The sequence below is a fragment of the Sinohyriopsis cumingii genome, chromosome 11 (assembly GCF_028554795.1).
Source record: "Sinohyriopsis cumingii isolate HCF-2022 chromosome 11, ASM2855479v2, whole genome shotgun sequence".
Taxonomy (NCBI): domain Eukaryota; kingdom Metazoa; phylum Mollusca; class Bivalvia; order Unionida; family Unionidae; genus Sinohyriopsis; species Sinohyriopsis cumingii.
In genome coordinates this window covers 33,191,271-33,217,304 of record NC_142971.1, presented here as the reverse complement: position 1 = coordinate 33,217,304, position 26,034 = coordinate 33,191,271, and the positions used below count along the sequence as shown (strand labels likewise).

The 26,034-nt window shown below is 32.3% G+C and overlaps 1 protein-coding gene across 1 annotated transcript in view; it reads right to left on the bottom strand.

Annotated features, from left to right (window-relative positions):
- LOC149787878 (F-box and leucine-rich repeat protein 13-like) overlaps nucleotides 1-26,034 on the bottom strand; it is a 104,942-nt gene that overhangs the window by 52,988 nt on the left and 25,920 nt on the right. Inside the window, exons 8-9 of the mRNA XM_089974116.1 lie at nucleotides 4,387-4,494; nucleotides 3,228-3,323 (exon numbers count right to left, since the gene is read on the bottom strand). Coding sequence (XP_089830242.1) covers nucleotides 3,228-3,323; nucleotides 4,387-4,494 — 204 coding nt within the window. The remainder of the gene's footprint in view (nucleotides 1-3,227; nucleotides 3,324-4,386; nucleotides 4,495-26,034) is intronic.

Genomic DNA, 26,034 nt, shown 5'->3' with positions numbered 1-26,034 from the left:
AAAATAAAAAAGATTATGAAGTTTTACTGATAAAGGTAAAATTGAAGTACATGCATCAATAGAAACAAAATACATTCTCATTGAATTGAATCTAGTTACCATATATACTCATTTATAAGTCAAGTCCATTTTGCATACTGCACAGACCCAGTTCTGCCATCACATAATGTATCAGTAGATCTGGGTATGTGCGGTCTTTGAGGAATAATCACTTGAATAAATGCAGACCCTGAACTGCTTGTGTATTATGTGATCAGGGTTTATACAGTCTATTTTGTTTATAGTAGGACTCAACTTATAAGCTAGTACACATATAAACAGTAGGTACTGTGAATTCATTTTCATTCACGGGGCACTTTAAATTTCAATTGATTTTGTAGTTGTCACACATCATGAACTTAACAACTAATTTAACAAAGGACTCCTCCAACATATCAAAACAAAGCCAAGCTTTCAGTATCAATGAAAATTCACTATGCAAATCATACTAACTGGTATCCAAGACTATATTAATATTTGTATTTTTTAAAAATCAGTCCCAAGACATACATTCAAACTAAATCTAAATATATAAAAAATCAGCAGTGGTATGAATTATAATGGCTATTTTGAACTGGCAGATATATCTTCTGCATGATATGAATTTTAATGGCTATTGTGAACTGGAAGACCGATAACTGACAGGCTGATAACCTCAGCATGGTATGAACTGTAATGGCTATTTTGAACTGGAAGACTGATATCCTCAGCATGGTATGAACTGTAATGGCTATTTTGAACTGGAAGACTGATATCCTCAGCATGGTTTGAATTGTAATGGCTATTCTGAACTGGAAGACTGATATCCTCAGCATGGTTTGAATTGTAATGGCTATTCTGAACTGGAAGACTGATATCCTCAGCATGGTTTGAACTGTAATGGCTATTCTGAACTGGAAGACTGATATCCTCAGCATGGTATGAACTGTAATGGCTATTTTGAACTGGAAGACTGATATATTCAGCATGGTATGAATTATAATGGCTAGTCTGAACTGAACTCACTTATTTCGACTGCAAGAAAAAACTTAAAGACCTAATAATGTTTCCTACCTTAAATATTCTCAGCATATTTTTTTTAATGTTTTCTAATTTCATGGTGTTTGTTTCTGTAATAATATCATTACATGTTTTTTTATCTTATAAGTGTTGTCTATACAAAGTCCTAATTATTATTATTATTATTATTATTATTATTATTATTATTATTATTTTGAACTGGCAGACTGATATCCTCAGCATGGTATGAATTGTTAAGGCTATTTTGAACTGGCAGATTGATATCCTCAGCATGGTATGATTTATGAAAGCTATTTTGAACTGGCAGACTGATATTCTCAGCATAGTATGAATTATAATGGCTGTTCTGAACTGGAAGACTGATATATTCAGCATGGTATGAATTATAATGGCTGTTCTGAACTGGCAGACTGATATATTCAGCATGGTATGAATTGTAATGGCTATTCTGAACTGACAGACATATCATCAGCATGGTATTAAATTAAGCACTTCCTCCCCTAATATTACTGAAAGCAGTAACACTTTAATCATTATCTACAATAATTTCATGTCCGGAAAGCAGTTTAGATATAATGGATTTATTGCAAGCAGAAAGTCAGCTGTTTGCGCATGACCACAATCTCTCCCATATATATCATAATGTCAACAAAAGCATGAGAGACCTTTTAAGCTATGCATGAGATTGATAAAGAATGCAGACATTATTGTTACGTATATCTGATTTAATATATATATTTTATTTAATTTGTCAGTTTTTATTCTATTATATGATATTATAATGTAAATTTATTCACTATAGATGATACTTTTTTCAGGAAATGGTTTGACCTTGACTGTTAGTTTATAAACAACATGTGTTGATCTAAATTCTGACCTGGGTCCAGAAATAATAAACAAAGTTCTATTTTATTTTAAAATATTTGGTTGTTATTAATGTCATGATGAAACTGCATGGGTTAAGAAGTAAACTTTTTTTTATATTTTTATTCTGGGAATAAAATCATTGGTCTAATCAAGGCCATATTCTCTGTATGGGATATAAACATGATCACATGACCCTTGCGGCTGTTTTAAAAAGCCCATACAACTCACAGTTTAAGAGAAATAATTTTTAGTAGAAGTTGGGCAGTTAAAGTGTTATGTTGTGCTGTTTAGAGTTATTTCTAATCACTTGGATTAAAAAAGGATTAATTCTGTTATTTGTCTTTAAATATTTTGTAAATAAGAGTGCTCACACAGGGAAAAACATTGCTTACAAATTCAATCTGGATTTCCAACACCGGAGTGCCATTATCTGTATTTCTACAAGGAACTGTAGATAAGCACAGTACTGACTACGGCATATGTCATCGTCATCCGTCTTGGATTTTACATCAGGATTCGAATTTGAAATTATTAGAACATTTATTACTGGGACTTTTGAAAATTAATTCGTGAATTATTCTTAGATTAATTTTGGATTTGATTCTTGAAACCGTAAGTTCTCCTTTTTTCATTTTTACAGAATTTTCCAGGAAAATAAATTATTTGTTAAATTTTAAAAAGCTTGTTGTTTTCACTCTTTCTGTGTTTCTGTTTATTCGAGCCTAAACATGTAACATTATCCCTTTTATGTGCAAACTGAATTGCTAATTACTTGTACTTTGTTATCTCTACAAATTGTCAAGCTATGAAAGTTTAGAGCTGCTATTTCTCAATAAGTCAAGTCAGATATGACCAAAATCTCAATGGCAGGTAACAGATCTGTATATTGTATATAGCTGCTTAAAAGTTGGATCCAACTGCTATTGGCAAAGAGCCAGATCTGCTGGTGCATTATGCGATGGCAGATCAGGGTCAATGCTGCATGCAGTTGGACTCAACTTAAAAGCAATAAAATATCCTCAACACTCTCATACATATTTATTAAACAAGACTTTTCTTCACAACAAAAGTGGTACCACATCATATTTGGAAATTTTATTCAGAGATAGCAAAAGAAATGTGGAGAAAGGCTATAACAAAATAAATGTGAAGAAAGGCTCAAATCACATTTTTAATTTGTAAAGCTTTATATTTTTATGACAAATCATTGAGTCCTCTACATTATTGATCCTTCCTATGTCTAACATGAAAAATGCCTTGTAAAGCTTTTGCAAGATAAGAAATATTGGCAACCACCTTACCCTGCACCAGAGAGAACTAGCTTGAGCAATAATTTTCCAAGATCTGCACACACGTGCACACCGAGATAAATCTGCTACATCCAGATAGCTGAAAATCTGAAAAAAGAGGGTAATTACAGAAATACATTAAATAAAATTTGTTGAAATAAATCACATCTGAGTGCATGAGTTACCCATAGGACTGAGTCAAACTGAGTCAAACTAATATTAAAAATATTGTACCTTTCATGAGACCAATGTTTTGAAACCTTTAACTATAAATTATTAAAATCTAACTGAGATTTTTGAGAAAACTTCAGGAACTGGAGTTATTAATGTAGAATCTGAGGATCATCTGCAAATGTGGTGGATGATTACTGGTCTGGTGGTGGATGACTAGTGGTATGACTTATTGACAACTTGACTATTATCTCACTGACAAGAAAATTTTAAACAATTTATTATGTCTTATAAGCATGTTAGTTTAAACATCAATGTCTTTCCCACCCCTATTATGACTGTTATTTATATTTAATCTATAGTGTGTGCTTGACCTTGTGATTGAGGGGTAGAGTTCTAACCTACCAGTCTAATGTCTTGGCAGAGGGTTCTGTCTATCTGACTTTTGTCATTATTTTTTGTGAACGATGGTCAAGGTCTGACCATGTTTATGAACTAATGAAATTTTTCCTTTTGAAATGACTCACATCCTGTACATTCTATTTTGCTTGCATTGATTTATGCTTTATGTAGACTATTCGTTCAGATGTCTCATGACTGGTTAAGTTTCAGTCCATACCACATACTAATGCTCTATTCATTCTGTTGCTTAAATGAAGCATATTTGTTGTTGAATTTCTTGTGCCAGTTGGGAAAAATCACTGACCAAAATATGCAGTCACTTAGTTTACTGGCTGATCAGGGCCTATGCTTTTCCTTTTTCTCACAATTTTGAACAAATAGCATAGACATTACTGGCACACTATGCCACACCAGATGTGGGCTGAATATGCATTCCAGTTAAAAATTACTATGCAGTTCTATGCAGTTCACAAGTCACTATGCAATTCTATGCTGTTCACAACAACTATGCATTTCTATCATGTTCACAACAACTATGCATTTCTATCATGTTCACAACTGGTGTGTGTTATAAACAAGTTAATCAAGTAGTTCCTACCTTGATAGCACAGCTGCGTGGCTGGAGAGAAGAGAGGCTGTCCCGTGCCTCTCCTGTACCTTGACCAAAAAGATCATCTTCCTCCATGTTCTCCCCTCTCTCTAGACGCTGTAAGAGCCATTGTAAAACATTGATAGTTAATTTCATTAATTGCACATATATACCATGTAGTATTGATTTTTGGCAATAGGTTCAGAATAGATATGAAAATGAATTATTGCCTAGGTATGTATGATAAAATCATCTACATTTTAATATAACATACCTCCTTGTAGACTATAGTGTGTAAATTGCCTTTAAGCAACAACAACTGTCTTTAACATACAATTTTCTCCTAGTTAGATAACATAAACATAAAGGTAAAAAGATTTGATTTCACACTTATTGAATACACACAACCTAATTACAGTAATGATCTTGCAATAATGAAATATATGAAAATAGGTCTAAGAATAATAAATTACTTATCTAAATGGTAGAAGTGGACTGAAAACTGTTTTTGATACTGACAGTTTTTTTTAAATGCATTAAATATAATATTCCTGAATGATATCATTATACATGATGTTCACCTGTAATACTGAAAGGCTTAATTTAAACAATCAAACAGTAACTTCACTGAAACAATAACTGATTCAAAATAAGAACAGCTGTACAAATTGATATGCTAATTCTAGTTAACATATAAAAATAAAATAAACTGTTTTCCTACAACATTTAGAGAATGCATATTATAGAAATATTATTATCTTTTTGGAGAACATGTTAAAACTTAAAAAGCTTCTCATGGCTCAACTACAGTCAGAATCTCTGGAGTCAGTGAAGAATAAGTAATGTAGATTCCACTCTAGAGTTTCATATCTTGCAAAGTTTTCCAAGTCAGATTTTCTTCAAATTCATGTTCTTTAAATCTCTACATGAGTGTAGTTGCAGGTAATTAGTTGTTTTTTTTCTTCTTTTTTCTTCTTTCTTACATACAACCCTGTTTAGACTAATGTAATACAGTATGGGGTAATTCAAATGATAAAAACATAGCAAAGCTGGCACAACTTCAAAAATGAGCATTTGGGCTAATATCAATCTAGAAAGAAAGCAATAAAAATTTAGCTGGTAAGTTAAAAATATTACATCTTAAAGGCTGAATCTGTTTGAGAAAAGCCAAATTAATGTACAGGATATCCCATAATAGTGCTCCTGAATATTTACAATCACTATACCAGTAAAGGCTACCTGGTAATACTCCCCATCTGTGATCCATGTCTACCAAACAGTATAAAATTCCAAAACCAAATAAGGAATTATTTTTAAAAAGTTTCCAATACTCTGAAACTTTGCTCTGGAATAGTATTCCAGTCGAGATTAGAAATGCACACTCTATTTCCTTCTTCCAAATCCAATATATCCAGTGGCTTCAGCGATGCAGCTAAAATAAATTCCTTTGTATGATGGCCTCACTGTAGATTAGTTCTAAGCTAATTGTGTTACCCTCTTTAAATAAGGTCATTATTATTATTATTAATTATTATTATTATTATTATTATTATTACAGGGACATGGCAAAAGCACTGAATTTCATCTATTTTCAATGCATTTTTGCTTGTTCACAAGCTGAACTTAAACGTGCAGAATAAGTTAAAATATTTTTTTAAAAACCATTCAGCTTGACAAAAAGAGAATTTTATATTGGACTGTAAGAACTGAAAAAGGTCCCAGTATTAACCACAATAACTGAATATCATGCAGATGACGTGTGTGAGGAAGTGAAATTTTTTGAAAACTTTAATAACCTAAGTAGCTTTCACTGGAATACAATCAGAATGTAAAACAATGAATTCTTGTGTTTCAATGTAAAATGTTATCTTTTTTGAAAACCAATTTTTTTAATGACTTTAAAGACCATAACACATAAATTCATACAGAAATATTCTCTTTCCACATACAGTAGCAAAAACCATGACACTCTAATAACAAACATGAGGAAAGCACTAAACCTTAAACAGTAGCCCTCATTGCCTTCAGAGAAAATCCTTGATATAGTGGTATTACTCTATCATCAATATCAACTATTTGCTTGCAAGAAAGGAAACATTTTCAAGAAGTACAGAGATATTTTTTGCCAGAAAAAAAAACAACACATCCAGCACATTGCACTGAAACAAGATGCTATATGATTATACAGCTTGGGTCTTTGCAATGTTTTCATAGTCCTATTACAGTGACCATTATTCATTTTATGTACTCTTTACTATCTGTAATAAATCTGTGTATTAGTGATAGCAATTATATGAATTGTACCTATTTTGAAAATAAAACTTCCTAACTGCCAGTACATTCAAGGGAGATGATTACTTCATTCACTGACAATACACCGAGGGAAAAAAAGACTTCGACATTCCTACTTTAGATACGCATGTCTCCATATGCAAAAGATTGTGTATAATAAAAGTTTCTCTAAACTACAAACACAGCTTGGTAAGGATTTCTAAATGTTGTATATATTTATACCAAAAAGAAGACCCAATTTCTCTAGAAGACAAGAATATAATGGTGTAATTAAATAGGACATGGATGTCATATTTAATGGGAAAGAAAGAAAAAACAATTAATCTTCTTTAGAGATATTAGGCTGTGAAATCTCCCCTGGTAAAATTTATATTTGGATGGTTCATAATATTTTAATTATTGAGACAGATTTATTGGTCTATAAAGATATTTATCATTTCATTTGCACCATTATTAAATTATTTTGGACAGGACAAGCAATCAGTCCATACGAGATGATGTATAACTCATCTTGTTGGCAGGCATCTCAATGTGACTGGACTCTTGTTCATGACAGAAAGAGACACAAGGGTAATACAGTAATGACTAATCATTCTATATTTAATTATACATACCCTAATATAATCCCATACTATCGTTACACAGAAATTCAGACATTGTATTTACTTGTGTATACAACATATCACCATAGAAAACACAGACCCAGATATGCCATCACATAATGCTACAGTGGATCATGGTCTACACTGTTCATTCTACCAAGGATAGTATATGACTTGGATTTTGAAATTCCAGTAATCTGCCAGATAACACATGTACCCTTCAGAAATGTAAATGAGGTTCCCAGTTATCATTTGAGTAGTTAAGATCAAAGGTACATAAGGTGTGAAGGTGTCTAGAATCCAAGCTGTGCTAAATCTATGAAACAGACTAAAGTTAGCAACAATAGTATTCTGTTGGAAAGCAATTTAAAGTTTTTACCTTTTCTGTTTTAAAAAAAAGAATTAATATTTTGCTAATATCAGTAGCAAACGAAATTTCAACTTTTCTCCTAAATTGTTTTGTAATTTAATGTCATATAATATCAACGAAAGGATTTCTTTTTGCCCCTCTTAAATAACTTTGATTTTCGATTGAAAAATATAAAAATGGGTAAATTAAATAAATTACTGACTTACAATTAGCAGCAATGAATTTTTCAGAATCCTCAAACTACATGAATGTTCATTACATTTATGTATCTATCATACAAAACTGGTGAAGCGTTTGCAAAATCACATGATGCAAATTTTCTAATATTTTGCAAACTTTTGATTAATTGTACAAATAAATGATACCAATTCAATTTTACACATTCTGCCAATAAAGAATTCATTTACTTCACAAACACACACACACTCACACACACACACACACACATATATATATATATATATATATATATATATATATATATATATAGCAAAAAATAGAAAAAGTGTGGTTTGTAAAACATGTATCATTAATGAACTTCTCTGATCCCAAATCCACCTCATCATTTTACAGTGTACCAAGAACCTTATTTACATACAAATAAGGAACAGGTGATATTTGGTGGGCTTAGGAAAAGAGTTTCCATCTCCCTTGCATTTTAGTCTCAGGTTTACTGATGACTTAGATCAATCATTGTAGGCCCTGATCTATCTCATGTTATGTGATGGCATATCTGTCAATGCTATTCACAAATAAATGTGTATAGAACACTGGGAAATAAGGATGGCATAAAGCATTGAAAGATATAGCCTCATTTTCTAATCAAGATACATACCGTCAAAAGACTGGTGATCCTGCTATTTTTATTTGCCCCGACACTACTTACGGCATCAAAACAAGGCATGCTACATATCTATATACTTCAAAACCCTTCCTACTTTTGAATGTCAACTGTGATGTAGTGTTTTTCAAGAACTTGAATGGCAAAGTTCTATGTTAAACAAAGGCCAAAACTCCATAAATATTGCTGAAAACAGTGTATATACCTTTTTAGAAAGGGCTTCTTAATGTAAATCCTCCAACCAAATCTCATTTCAATTCATTAAGTCCATCAAAAGTTATTGAACCAATATAAAATTGTGAGCCTCAGTTCTAAGTCAAACAAGGACTATTACTCATAAAAATGCTGGTGAACAATGATGCAAACTGAAATGACTTGGGCTTCTAAATGTAAAACCTTATACCAAATTTAATTTAAATCCAGGAATTCCTTCAAAAGTAACTGTGCGCAAAAAAAAAAAAATTCACAATTTTGAATCAAACAAGGGCCATAACATTATACAATTTTGCTAGAAAAACTGAAAACTGAGCTACCTAGGTTTTCCTAAGGTAAACTCTATTATAAAATTTGATTTCAACTCATAAAAACCCACAGAAGATTTTAAGAAGAAGCATAATTTGTGATGTTAGATTATGAGATGTTATATGACATGACAGGATGATAAACGTAAGTAATACTTTTTGCCACTTCCACTGATAAAGGGTATAGAAAATTAAGATATTGTCTTTTAGGAGCTATAATCTGGACAAGAAAATATATTCAGCTTATGATCAATGTTGCTTCTTGACTTAAATCATAAATTTTTAGTTGAATTTCTTATCATGACCCTAATTCTTAATAGAACAGGGACAAATACAATAATTACTTTACACTAACTACTGCTTAACCTCCATCAAAGGTCAAAGCTAAACTCTGAGTGCAAGAAAGGTTATGGCTGTATCACTTATGCCAAGGTTATACATATTTTGTCAAGTCAAGGTCATCAAGCCAGGTTACTGTTTAAGGCTGTCTGGTATGAATCAAGCATGGACTTTTCAAGAGCAAGGATATCACCAATCCATATTGGCACTTTAAAAACAGTTGAGATATATATTGGCAATATCCCAATAAGTAAGAAAATTATTTCATATTAATATATGATGCATTTAAATTGGAAATAAAAGAACCCATGGCTCATAAAAATGAAGTTGCAAATACAATTCAAATTTACAAAACCAGAAAACTAAAGTTTGAAAAAAACTTCACCACGATGGATAATTAAAGACAAGATGAATAAAATATGTTGTTCCACAATCACTATTACATGACCCATTACAGATAACTTGAAAATATGTATATTACAAAGTTTCCCTTAGAACTTACATTCTTTGCTGTCTGAAAAATGAAAACATATTTATTATCATATTATGATTCTGGGTATTATCAATCTGAAATTTTGGCTTTTATATAACATGTTATTTAATGCTGCTTGTAAGAATTTATCATTGGCTCTAAATGCTGCCAGTTTCTGGTGATAAGACATTACTAAATGTCGCCTGTTTCTGGTGATGGGACATTACTAAATGTTGCCTGTTTCTGGTGATGGGACATTACTAAATGTTGCCTGTTTCTGGTGATGGGACATTACTAAATGTTGCCTGTTTCTGGTGATGGGACATTGCTAAATGTTGCCTGTTTCTGGTGATGGGACATTACTAAATGTTGCCTGTTTCTGGTGATGGGACATTACTAAATGTTGCCTGTTTCTGGTGATGGGACATTACTAAATGTTGCCTGTTTCTGGTGATGGGACATTACTAAATGTTGCCTGTTTCTGGTGATGGGACATTACTAAATGTTGCATCACTGAAATGCATAATATTATTACCAAATGTTGATATCCTTTATTAAATGTGTTAATCAAGTGGGAAATCTGCTGCAGAATTTTAATTTTAATTTTATTGCTTCCCTTTAGTTTCTTTCTTTATATTTTATATTTCTTAACAAAACCTTTAGCAAACAGAAAGAAGAAATAATGGGGAAAAACCCACACAAAAAAAACAATAAGTGTTGATCTTTTTCCAGTCCCAAATGTTTTCTACATCTGAACAGTATATCAGATTTAAATAATTTTGTTTTCTTTAACAAGGTCTCAAATATATGAAAAAGATGACAACTTTCTGCAATGATTCTGACAAGATTTAATTTAAGCACAATACCATTAGTAACAGTTGTGGCAACATTTAAGTACAACAACATTTGTTAAAGGTTTTGGCCCCTATTTCACCAAATTTTAAGTTCATTTTTAGCCATGTAATTGGCTAATCCTAGATCAGGACTTTTATGGAATCCAATGCTTGACTGAAGACTTAAAGTAAAGTCCAGGTTTTCATTCAGGACTTAACGTCATGTCCAACCTTAGATTCTGTCAATGAAATTTAGTCCTAAACAAAGACTGTCATACATATTCTAGGCCTGGTTTTAGAAACAATATAAATGATATTTAAGCACATGATATTTAGCGATGTTCTATAACCTGGTAACCAGTGACAAATGAATATCAATAACACTGAGCAATGAAACATCATCTGCCAAAACACTGTTCTTAAACACTCCTTGTGGATATCTACTTTATCCTATGTAAATATGAAAATATTTTAAAGTGCAACTATACCATCTGTGTTTCTTTAAAAAAATCTGACCATAGATACAAGCACTGACATCTACTGTGAACTTGAAAATGTTCAATATTCATCTATTTTTAACTGAAAGAATTAAGGAATAAGGTGAGTTTCCTTTACACAATACTGTAGTTTTTATATTTGTACCATGTACTACTGTAAGAAGAACAATTTTTGCAGGCAATTAAACATTTTATTAGAAAAAGAAACCCATATGTCCTGACAATGTTTTGACAAGTTGTTTTATAAAGAGTAAATGGTGCATGTATGTAAAAATTCAATATATAAAACTCTTATTAAATTTGTTCTCTCATGATAAGCTAATACTATGTAACCTTGGCAATTTTGTTAAAATAGGGCTATTTCTGATGGAAAGCCAATCCAACTCCAACCCCCTTTTTCAAGAAATGCAAGGTTCACTATTTTATTTTATCATAACAGAACTAATGCGAGATTGTGTCACTGAATTAACTTGTCAACGTACTTTGACTTTACTCAGCAATTAGAATCAAATAATAAACACATGCCTATGTCATGAACTGCAAATACCAATTTCAACAAATAATATTCACAACTCAACATTAAAATGTAACAAGTCAAAATTTAAAAAAACTTTTGTTTATCAGCATGCAATTTAGCTGCATACTGGGATGATGTCACTGTCAGAAATAAGCATGGCCATCCGCCTCTTCCAGGTTTTGAAGTGACCACCAGGTTTCTCAATCACCTCTGTCATTTTTCCCAGCTTAATCTGAGCTGACATTCTCTAGAATTAATTAATAACTTATATATTAATATAAAATATCCTATGTTACAGAAATGAACACACAGATAAAAAAAGTTGCCTCTTTATAGCGAGAAACCACTTTTGAAAATCCCATAATATTTCACAGTATGGGACATTTGTAGTGAGGCTGTACAAATAATACAACTTAATGAACATATGTGATGCATGAACATGCTTAATAACTTCTACAGTTAATCCTTCAAAAAATATATCGACAAATTATTGCATATCTTTTAATAATATTTGATGTGACCAGGTAGTATTAATTTAAAAGTTAAATTTCTATGTAAAAATCCTTTGTTTTTGCACAAGCATGTTCAACATTCCCCTTGAATAATTAAATTATGGTCAGGTATACAGACTGGATTCAGAAATAAACCACAGTTGATTTATTTTAATATTGCAAAACAAATTGAAATATTTTAAAATTATATACTAGTTGAGGAAAAAGAACAAAATCACAAAAGTCATTTAAAAGAACCAATGCTCTGCTGGAAAAAAGTATTTGTAGGAACTCATGAAAAATCCATTTTTTTTATCCTGTTATTGTTTTTAAATTGCTGCTATTGATAAGAAAGTCCAACATGCCAAATTCAGTAAAAATAATTTTTTATATGTTTAAGTGTAGTACAAATATCTTTTGCTATTGCCTCTGACTTAGAACCTAATACATGTGAACTCGTCTTGGATACTATCAAGAAACACTCGCATGTTAAGTTGGTTTAGTCCATAAGTATCATTTTTAAAAATAAAAACTGAATCCAATGAACTAGCATCATTCAGGTATATCCACAGAACTGTTCTGAAAAAAACATATTCATATATATTCATGTGTGGTTGTGCTATCACACTCACATATATGCATGACAAACCCGAGATTGTTCACCAGGATAAAATCTGCCTAATAGACAAGTGCAAAAGCAGATGATCAACAAGTGACTGTCAAAATTCTTTCCAATGATGTTGACTGCATATGTTATGAAAACAACAGTTTCAATCTAGTTTGTCTATTGTCATAATTTGTCTAATGTTGAAATGTTGTCAAATTCTGTTCAGCAGGTCTATCAGATAAAGTTTGGTAAATGTCCATTTATTTTTAGTAATATAGGCCATATTTGATGGCAAATCAAAAATAACTTTATAAATCTGAAAGGATTAAAGCTTGATCATTTTCTGTACAATTTGGTCAAAATTTGTCTAGCACTGTTTTAAAAGAAGCTGTTAGCAACAGCAGCTGTACTTGACTGCTAGAATTTTACTGTACGCAGGATACCAGGCATTTAGTACAATTCTGTTGAGTGGTGTTTCTGAAGTTATTTCAAAGAACTCTTTCTTAGTAATAATAGTCATATTTTATGGTGGACAAGCATCATTTTTGTTTCACTCTGAAAGACCTTTAATCCAGTACACTTTCTGTCCAGTTCAACAGATTTTTAGAAATTATTAAATGTTTTTTCCAGTTTTAGTATAGCAATCATATTTGATGGCAGATTGGCTCATTTAGACATATTTTAATCCAAAATGCTTTATATCAAACTTTAGTAAAATTCTGTTGAGCGGTTTCTGAAAAGAAAGGACAGATAGATGGGAAAATGGTGAATAGGTCATCACATAACCTCTTTTGGTCTTTGACTGGTAGAGTTAATAAACATTGACTTGACAGCTGAGAAACAAATATAACCAGAAAAAAATATGATCACGCTGGCACCTGGGTCAAAATATTTTACTTAATTCACACCAAGTATGTTATATAGTACATATTAATCTGGCAGTACATGGTCACAATGGTAAATATATTCCCTGTTCGATCCCAATTTTTAATTTCTCATTTCTGCTTTTATCTTCACCTACAGAGTTATGCATATATATACCTACCTGCTATTATACTTCTATTGACACCAAGTCCACTGGACTTCAGGAGGGTAAGCTTTGCTTTTCCAAAGATCATAACCATAGGTCATGGACATCAGGCTTAACGAATTTAAGCCCCTGTGTACATTCTTGTTTACCCAATACATATATCTGCCATTTCAATTGGTCCATGTTGTTTGCTTCAAGTCAGATAACTGACAGTTACAAATTAAAAAAATTCCGCTCAGGAACTCTCAAATTTTAGAAATTTTTACTCCAAAAATATTATTTACAAATGTTCAATCTTTCAGAAAACCAGATCAATACCTTTTCAAATGACCACTCCAGTGGCCAAAGTGGTTAGAGCATCCACCTTGGATGTGGAAGATCATGGGTTTGAACCCCAGCCAACTCATAACCAGGACATAAAAATGGTGGTACTAGCAGCTGCCTTGCTGGGCATTCAGCATCAGGACATTAGTGTTAGGACAGTCAGCCTGGTGTCAGGATAATGTGACTGGGTGGGACATGATGCTACATGTCTCCAAGATTACGACCTAGTGCTCGACATCAATATAACTGCCACACTGCAGACATCATAGTGATATCACTAAATTGTTAAAGCTATGTTAAAAATCCAAAAAGATACACCTGAAGAATTTCCGATAGTAAAAGGCATACCATAAGCCACAAGCCTAAGAATGATTGACATATCTTGAATAATCTTGGAGTTCTGTTCTCAGAATTAAAGTGTACACGATGTATGGTTAAATGCACAAATGGATGAAAACTAAAGAACCATGAATAGAACAAGACACATCTACACCACTAGACTAATAATCATATATGTTTCAGAGAGCTATCTGAATTGGGAATTTTACCACAGAAACAAGAGTATAATGGATGGATGGAAATATAAAAAAAAGACAAAAACATTAAAACATTTAAAATATTGAAAGTAAAGAACTGCAAATTGCAAAGGGCACATCAAGACCACTACTTTAGCATATATATCAAGATTCAAAGAATTATCTTTAATAGTTTTGGAGTTCTGTTCCAAAAACAAAGTGCAGTTGATGGATGAACTGGTGAATAAACAAAACTGTATTTAAAAAAATTAAATTGAACAATCATGAGCAGTAAAATGTACATCTATGCTACTAACCTAATAAATGTACCATATTTTATATGCCTGTTGCGTTTTTCTCTAGACCCCAAAGTTTGAACAAGGGTTGGATGGATTAACATATAAATGACAAAACATTAAAATTTACAATGAAGAATTTGACTAATGAAGGCCAGGACCACTAGTGTAATATGTGCACCAAGCTTTGTAGAGATATCTTGAGCAGTTTATGAGTTATGCTCCAGAAATGACGATCATGATGGACAAAGAGATGGATTACAGACAGACATATAGATGGACAAATGGATGGATTACAGACACATAGATGGATGAATAGATGGATTACAGACACATAGATGGACAAATGGATGGATTACAGACACACAGATGGACAAATGGATGGATTACAGACACATAGATGGACAAATAGATGGATTACAGACACACAGATGGACAAATGGATGGATTACAGACACATAGATGGACAAATGTATGGATTACAGACACATAGATGGACAAATGGATGGATTGCAGACACACAGATGGACAAATGGATGCTTTACAGACACACAGATGGACAAATGGATGAATTACACACACATAGATGGCCAAACAGATGGATTACAGACAGACAGACGGATTATCGAGACAGATAGATAGACAAACCAATGAATTACAGACAGTTGGATGGCCAAACAGATGAATTACAGATAGATGGATCGACAGACAGATGGGGAAAATGACGAATTACAGACAGACTTAAAGGGTCAAACATATGAATTACAGACAGATGGATGAACAAACAGATGAATTACAGAGACAGTTAAATGGACCAACAGATGAATTACAGAAAGATAGATGGACAAACAGATGGATCACAGACAGACATATATGTTTTTTATCTTATAGGTGTTGTCTAATGTTGTAAAGTGCTTAGAGCTTCTAAAGATTAGGCGCTATACAAAGTCCTCATTATTATTATTATTATTATTAATTTAGCTGTTCATTCATATCTTTACTTTATCTGTTTGTCCATATGTCTGTAATCCTTCAGTTTGTCCATCTATATGTCTGTCTGTGATCCATCTGTTTGTCCATCTATCTTTCTGTAATTCATCTGTTGGTCCATTTAACTGTCTCTGTAATTCATATGTTTGTTCATCCATCTGTCTGTAATTCATATGTTTGACCCTTTAAGTCTGTCTGTAATTCGTCATTTTCCCCATCTTTCTGTAGACATATAGATGGACAAACAGAAGGATTACAGACACAAGGACAAGCAGATAAAATACAGAGAGATGAATGAACAGCTGAATTAATAATAATAATAATAATGAGGACTTTGTATAGCGCCTAATCTTTAGAAGCTCTAAGCACTTTACAACATTAGACAACACCTATAACATAAAAAACATATAATAATATTATTACAAAAACAAACACCATGAAATTAGAAAAAAACATTAAAAAATAAAAAACATGCTGAAAATATTTCAGGTAGGAAACATTATTAGATCTTTAAGTTTGTTCTTGCAGTTGAAATAAGTGAGTTTTGAGAGCCTTCTTGAATGTGATCACTTTGTCTTTGTGTCTAAGTTCAGTGGGCAATTCATTCCACATTGCTGGGTCTTGGTATGCAAAAGAACGCTGTCCATATGACTTTGTTTTCATAGTGGGAAAAATGAGTATACAGTTGTCAGAAGTGAAGCGTAAGTATCTTGCTGATGTGTACACATGGGTGAGAACGGATAGGTATGTTGGACTAGAGTTTGTCTGTCTGTAATCCTGCTGTTTGTCTCAGCTCAAGATATGCAGCCTTGCATATGTTCATGACATGTTGGTGCAATGTGAGAGTAATGACAGACAGATACACTGACATATAAATTATAGACAGATAGATGGACAAACAGCAGGATTACAGACAGACAGACAAACAGAAGGATTACAGACAGACAGACAGATAGATAGATAGATGGACAAACAGTAGGATAACACAGACAGATAGATAGATGGACAAACAGTAGGATTACAGACAGACAGATAGATGGACAAACAGTAGGATAACAGACAGACAGATGGATAGATGGACAAACAGTAGGATAACAGACAGACAGATAGATGGACAAACAGTAGGATTACAGACATATAGATGGACAAACAGTAGGATAACAGACAGACAGATGGATAGATGGACAAACAGTAGGATTACAGACAGACAGATAGATGGACAAACAGTAGGATTACAGAGAGACAGATAGATGAACAAACAGTAGGATTACAGACAGACAGATAGATGGACAAACAGTAGGATTACAGTCATATAGATGGACAAACAGCAGGATTACAGACAGACAGATAGATGCTCATATTGTTAACTACATTGCTTGGCATGAAATGGTGATAATAAATGGGAAGAAAAAAATAAAATAACATGCATACTAAATTACATTTATCTGAAGTGATTTTTGTTTAACAGTGCTGACAAGGTTTTCCATCAGATACAATGTGAAGTCCAATAAGTTAATAAATGTGTTTAAAAGAAAATCAGAAACTGATGTAATAGCCAGAAATTTAGATCAGGTCAATAATTATATTCCTACATACTTAAAGTCTCTACCTCAAGTGGTTTTTACTTACTCATGATAACAAGGTTTCCATCAAAACTGTCTCAGTCAAAAAGTAAACAAAAATGTGCATAAAATAAAATTCTAATCAGGTCATTTACATATTAAAGCAAATATGACTATAAAAATTCATTTATTCATAAGAAGTGGTTTTGTTTTAAATAATGCTAACAAGGCTTTTGTCCCAAAAATTCTAAATCTCCAAAAGATCTAAAATGTGTAAAATAAAATACCAAATTTACTTCAATTGGCTTCTACAGGTCATCTATATATGCATTGATTTACATAAAATTTAATGGACATGACCACATCAAAATTGAAGGATGAGTGTACACATAGATTTACATACAAATAGATGGACATGACCACATCAAAATTGAAGGATGAGTGTACAGATAGATTTACATACTAATGGATGGACAAGATCACATCAAGATTGAAGGATGAGTGTACAGATAGATTTACATACAAATAGATGGACATGACCACATCAAACTTGAAGGATGAGTGTACAGATAGATTTACTTACTAATGGATGGACACGATAACATCAAAATTGAAGGATGAGTGTACAGATAGATTTACATACTAATGGATGGACGTGACCACATCAAAATTGAAGGATGAGTGTACAGATAGATTTACATACTAATGGATGGACATGACCACATCAAAATTGAAGGATGTATGTACAGATAGATTTACATACTAATGGATGGACATGACCACATCAAAATTGAAGGATGAGTGTACAGGTAAATTTACATACAAATGGATGGACATGACCACATCAAGATTGAAGGATGAGTGTATATATAGATTTACATACAAATGGGTGGTACAACCATATCAAAACTAAAAGATGAATGTACAGATAGATTTACATACAAATAGATGGACATGACCACATCAAAATTGAAGGATGAGTGTACAGATAGATTTACATACAAATGGATGGACATGACCACATCAAAACTGAAGGATGAGTGTACAGATAGATTTACATACAAATAGATGGACATGACCACATCAAGATTGAAGGATGAGTGTACAGATAGATTTACATAAAAATGGATGGACATGACCACATCAAGATTGAAGGATGAGTGTACAGATAGATTTACATAAAAATGGATGGACATGACCACATCAAAATTGAAGGATGAGTGTACAGATAGATTTACATACTAACGGATGGACATGATAACATCAAAATTGAAGGATGAGTGTACAGATAGATTTACATACAAATGGGTGGCACAACCATATCAAAACTGAAAGATGAATGTACAGATAGATTTACATACAAATAGATGGACATGACCACATCAAAATTGAAGGATGAGTGTACAGATAGATTTACATACAAATGGATGGACATGACCACATCAAAACTGAAGGATGAGTGTACAGATAGATTTACATACAAATAGATGGACATGACCACATCAAGATTGAAGGATGAGTGTACAGATAGATTTACATAAAAATGGATGGACATGACCACATCAAGATTGAAGGATGAGTGTACAGATAGATTTACATAAAAATGGATGGACATGACCACATCAAAATTGAAGGATGAGTGTACAGATAGATTTACATACTAATGGTTGGACATGACCACATCAAAATTGAAGGATGAGTGTACAGATAGATTTACATACTAATGGATGGACATGACCTCATCAAAATTGAAGGATGAGTGTACAGATAAATTTACATACTAATGGATGGACATGACCACATCAAGATTGAAAGATGAGTGTACAGATAAATTTACATACTAATGGATGGACATGACCACATCAAAATTGAAGGATGAGTGTACAGATAAATTTACATACTAATGGATGGACATGACCACATCAAAATTGAAGGATGAGTGTACAGATAGATTTACATACAAATGGATGGACAAGATCACATCAAGATTGAAGGATGAGTGTACAGATAGATTTACATACAAATGGATGGACATGACCACATCAAAATTGAAGGATGAGTGTACAGATAGATTTACATACAAATAGATGGACATGACCACATCAAAATTGAAGGATGAGTGTACAGATAGATTTACATACAAATAGATGGACAAGATCACATCAAAATTGAAGGATGAGTGTACAGATAGATTTACATACAAATAGATGGACATGACCATATCAAAATTGAAGGATGAGTGTACAGATAGATTTACATAAAAATGGATGGACATGACCACATCAAAATTGAAGGATGAGTGTACAGATAGATTTACATACAAATGGATGGACAAGACCACATCAAAATTGAAGGATGAGTGTACAGATAGATTTACATAAAAATGGATGGACATGATCACATCAAAATTGAAGGATGAGTGTACAGATAGATTTACATACAAATGGATGGACAAGACCACATCAAAATTGAAGGATGAGTGTACAGATAGATTTACATAAAAATGGATGGACATGACCACATCAAAATTGAAGGATGAGTGTACAGATAGATTTACATACTAATGGATGGACATGACCACATCAAAATTGAAGGATGAGTGTACAGATAGATTTACATAGAAATGGATGGACATGACCACATCAAAATTGAAGGATGAGTGTACAGATAGATTTACATAAAAATGGATGGACATGACCACATCAAAATTGAAGGATGAGTGTACAGATAGATTTACATACTAATGAATGGACATGACCACATCAAAATCGAAGGATGAGTGTACAGGTAAATTTACATACCAATGGATGGACATGATCACATCAAAATTGAAGGATGAGTGTACAGATAGATGTACATACAAATGGATCGCCACAACCATATCAAAACGGAAGTATGAATGTGCAAATATATTTACATACAAATGGGTGGCTACAACCATATCAAAACTGAAAGATGAATGTACAGATACATTTACATACAATTGGATGGACATGACCACATCAAAATGCCACTGCAAGCAATTGGGGCAAAAAGATGCATATTTACAGCAGATTTATTTGTTGACTGTCTGCCTTTAATGAATACATTAAAAATACAGGCCTATAGCAGTGTATGATCATCTTTTTGAAGGTGATTTTTTTCTGGTGGTTGTTAAGTGTAATTTTGATTTTTTTTGTGGAAAGAAAACAAATATAAATGCATGCAAAGGGGCAATATGAAAGGGATCATGAAAATAGATGACAGTATATGTGCGTAAAACTTTGGTACCAATCTTCCAGATGACTGTTATTCACTTTCAACTGCCTTAGTACTCTTGATGATAACATTTGTAATGACTATATTGTATTGACATGTACACATCAAAACACAGCACAGTATAAAAGGAAAGGACCACAAACTGGTAACACATGGAAATACAGCATCAGGAAACACATGGCAATACAGCAATAACATCAATAGGATCTATTCAAATACCTATGATTAAAATAAATAACATCACATACCATGTATAACATATAGGTCAAGTCCAATTGCAAGCAACACAGATCCTGATCTGCCACATCATAATGCACAGAGAGATCAGAATCTATGTTGTTTGTTCTACTAATTACTCCTAACAAACTGCAAAGACTTCCATCTACTAGTGCAATATGTGAAGCCAGATCTGGGTCTGTGCAGTTTGAAATTGGACTGGACTTTGAAGTGAGTATATATGATACAATCTCTAAATTAAACAGCCTGACTTTTATGTGACCACAGATCTAAATATTGAACAACTTCAAAGCAAAATTAATGTTGCACAAGATTTAATGCCAAGAACTATTCAAAATAAACAAAAAAATCAGGAAGATTTCAGGATCATGTCACCCCTTCTCTGTTTTTTGTGCCGAGTTTTAAGGATATGAATACATGCTCTTTGTAGCTTTTAATATCAAGCTTTTCACTTGGAGTCAGAGTTTAAATTAAATTTCACACTTACATCTGAGATTATGGGCCAAGATGCTTCAATTCAACTAGAGTCATAAACTAACCATCCAGCTGAGATTTCAAACTTGTATGTGATACCCTTTACAAGGCTGAAAATTTGGTCTCAGATAAATTAGCCTACAATGATGGGGATCAATTTTTAAATTTTCAGTTTGTACATGATATAGTCCTCTTTGCATGCCAAAAGAAACTGTTCAAGAATTGGAGCTACGACACCAAATTTATTTTGAGAAACAGAACAAAATCCATTTGAGAAGAATCTAAAAAACTTCAGGCTGTAACATTTGGCTGTATTTTAATTCATATACAAATTAAAGCAATACAACATAAAAGAAAATTTATGTTTGATTTTCATTTAATCTTTATGTCAGGCCTAGAGATGTTATCACATTTAAGAATTAGTTTGAGCAGAATTCTTTTTTAAATTCATTTTTGACTTGCTGAGATTGGACATTCACACTCCTGTTTTATGACCTACAGGCAAAGTAATTCATTGATTGAGAATCAGCAATTAGTTTAAATACACTGTATTTGGTCTAAGTTACTCTTAAAAAATACCTGGGTCCATGTATTTTGTTAAAATTTTATATCTTTTTTACAGGGTACATGAAAACAATCAACTGCCAAACTTGCATGCAATGTACATGAATTAGGATGTACATCTAAATACATGTGTATATGTAGCAAGCAATGCAAGGTACGTTTAAACAACTGAACAGTCAACAGTGAACAAGGCAAAAATATTTACCCGTAGATTGATCTTGATAATTTAAAAAGAAAATGAGATGAAAATTAGAATTAAATGCAAAGGACAGATGATACAAATTTTAAAATGAAGATGAACTGATGAAAATATAACAATCAATTCCATAAACACTAAGCAAGCATGCAAAAAAATCCATGCCAAATGGCCAGAATATAACTACTTAAACAAAGGATCACATGTATTGGGAACAAAATCATAAATTACTATGAGGGAAAAGGTTTCAACTACTTTTGGAAATATGGATATAATGGAAGGATGGATTAGCATATTTCATGAGGTCATCATTTATTAAATACACTTGAACTGTTAAACAAAAGAATCGAGAAACAGGACATCCATTAACTGCCATTTAGAAAGCTAACCTGACAACTATTGCTTAAAAGGATAATACTGTTCTATATTTTTTACCTGACTATTCCAATTTTGCTCAACACCTAGTTTTACACTTTATAGTAGCCTCCCCTTACTTAAATCAAAGTAACTGCTTAAAGCAAGGGATCAGCTAGCTGTACATGGGATAACACATAATTTGCTTTTCCTTATCAATCTAGTCTAATAAGGTAATATCAGACAAAATTGTAATGCAGTTTTTCCCTTTCCTTCCTAAGTTAATGGGAAAATTTTAAATCAAGTAATGAAAAGGAATAATTAAGGAAATGAAAACAACAACAAAAAATTTCAAATGAACTCCTTGTCTAACATTAACTATCAAAGTGTATGACATTATTGCACATTTTTTGCAGTGGTGCTACAATTATGGAGAACTTAAGCTTAGAGAAACTATTAGGTAAATGTGTTTTCCATGCAGAAAAGAACATAAAACAGTGATAATATGTAATAGTGTCTGTTTGAAATAATGATATATATATATAATTTAACTAGCTACCTGACATTGAGAAAAGAAACTATAGAACTATTGCAGATAAAAACTGTTCTAATGCTGAGACATTTTAAGAGAGTCTTTCAAGTTTGTATTGTATAGACATTTTCTTGCTTTAGACATTGAAGACAATGCTTGTAACAAACGTTTTATATATCTATGGACAAATGAGTATGAAATAAAGAATATATGTCCTCTTGTCTTATTATTTAACTTCAATGGCATTTCTTTAACAGAATTTCAGCTTTTATTCCTTGATCAGCATACATACATTTTTTGTAGGGTTTTAACGTAAAATGCAACAAAAAAAGTGATCAAACAGCAGGTCACAACAAAAACACATAAAGCTGTTACAAATCTCAATACCAATATCAGACAACAAATACATACTAATGTATTTAATCTGATGCAGCATAATCTTCCACATTTGGAAGATTAAAGCAATTCATAATGAAGACACCATAAAACTCCTTATTTCTGCATATTTACTTATTTCATAAAAGAATGAAAGTAGGACAAAATACCTGATGATTTTTCATCAGGTTTCTGTCTTACAATACGGCAGTATTTGATTGGTGGATATCAATGGATAGAAAGAAATGGACAGAAAAAACATGCCTGCTGTTCAAAGGATTCAAGTAGTTTGATATGCTATGGCCACAAAAGACTAATGCTCTGTTGATAAAATATTATCTAACTGAAGACACTTGCAAGTAAAACTCTTAAATACCAAAGGTGATACCTAAAATATAAATGCCTTTGCCTCGATATAGTGGTTCCTCACTATAAACCCCTCAGTAGATTGCCTCCCCTTTTATGGTGTTGGTATGGTCCTGTCTCCCATTATATTGTTGGTATGGTCCTGTCTCCTATTATATTGTTGAATTTTTTTTTTCACTGCTACTTTTTCACTTAATTTTAGTTCTTGGCAACTGAGAACCAAAAACATGATTTCAAATAATTAAATGCTCCATCTTTATGTTTTTGAATGCAATATTATAATACAGCCTTGTTGACAGATCCCTCTGTATAAGACAGCCACTTATAGCACAGGTCACTTTTATAGCTCATATCAACTGTGTCATAATGAAATAGCACTGTATATACATATATTTTCTGACAATAGATTAAGATAAATGAAAATACTGACAATTCATTATGCTCGCTGCATTAATATATATTTCAACATTAACATGAAAACATGTCTCATATTTATCGAAGTATTGTTAAGATTTTGAATCAGTGAATGGCTACTACCTATAACTGCAATATTAGTAATATCCCCCACCTAATCATACCAGATGAAATAGTAGCTACTTGATATTTTAAATTTGCCATTTCCATGAACTATAATTCTACTCAGATAAAGTGCACGTTTAATCTAGCACACAATAAGAAATACAGTTGCAGTATTTCTTATATGGATAGTATTCACTAAAAGTACCAACAGTATTAAAAGTATATGGGCTGTATGATTGAATAATCTTACAATATTTTACCTTTCAATTCTTCTCTATTAAGACATGAACAAGTCTGAAGTTTTAAACGAGAGGAATCTAGTAAATAAAATTTATATCAAAACTGGATGCAAGTGTTTTAATCTGACAACATGCTGCTTTTGACTAAATTTTAAAAAGTATATTATATCCATGTGTGGTGTAGCATTAATTTTCCCACTAACAATTTTAGTACTAATTTTATAATTGAGAAATTACTGTGAATTCACTTTGATTCACAGGTAAAAAATTTGGGAGGTTTTCTGAAAGCTACAAACAAGAAATTTAAAAAAATTAATGAAAATTACTTATAAAACAAGAAAACAAGCCCTCTCCCCATCAGATGAATATCTTAAACTTAAAATTTAAGTGATGATAAGAACATAAATCATAAAGTACCATACACAAAAATTATATCCACGCAATAAATGAATATACTGCTTTTAATGAAACACTGAAAAATATTTATAATTGTTTTTCTTAAAAAGATAAGAATAAACACCAATTATGACTGAAAATAAAAATATCTGCAGCCCATATACGCTTTACAACTATATAGGGTAATAGTCATGTTAGTTCAGAAGCTGGACAAACCACCACACTAATTCTACATTTTAAGTTGATTAATTCTAATCTGCTGAGTTGATCATCTTGTCAAAATATACTAAGTGATTAATATTCATCTACAGAATCAATTAATATTGGGGCCCCAAGTGGCCGAGTGGTCTAAAGCGCTCTCTGTTACGGATCACTGCCATTTCACCTCTGTCTGCGCTGGTTCGAGTCTCAGATTCAGCCAATGTGGGTATGTGAGAAAGCTTGCCAGTAGCTTCTTGTGGGTCGGTGGTTCTTTCCGGGGCTTTCCTGGGTTCTTCCTCCACCATTAATAGTGGCCGCCATGTATAGCCTATCGTGTGCTGAAAAATGGCGTTAAACCCCACAACAGCAACAAACAATATTTCACAGTGCAATGCTTGTTCCAGCTGCTCTTCAAGATATCTGAACATGAGTCCATTGAAAGGACTAGTGCTCTACTGGCAGGAATCCTTGTAAGTCTGTTTCTTCCCATCTTTATTCTTTCAACTGTCAAGAATTGAAGTCATCTCTGATATTCTTGAAAAATTACAAAACATGAAATTCGGTACAAAAAATATTTTTTGCATGTTATGATAACATGTTCACAAATGCAATACAAAATCCACTGTCATTTATTTGACCTTCAACCTGATCCCACAAAGAGATTATAACTCAACTTGTTTCACATACTGTCAAAATATTTCCACATGTAAGTTTGGTTCAATTTAAACTTTCTGGAAAAAACCAAATTAGTGAAAATGTATCCTTTAAAGTATCCCACAGTTATATCCATAAAGTGACTTTATACATATCCATTCATACTTGTGTCATCATGCTCACAAAGAATCAC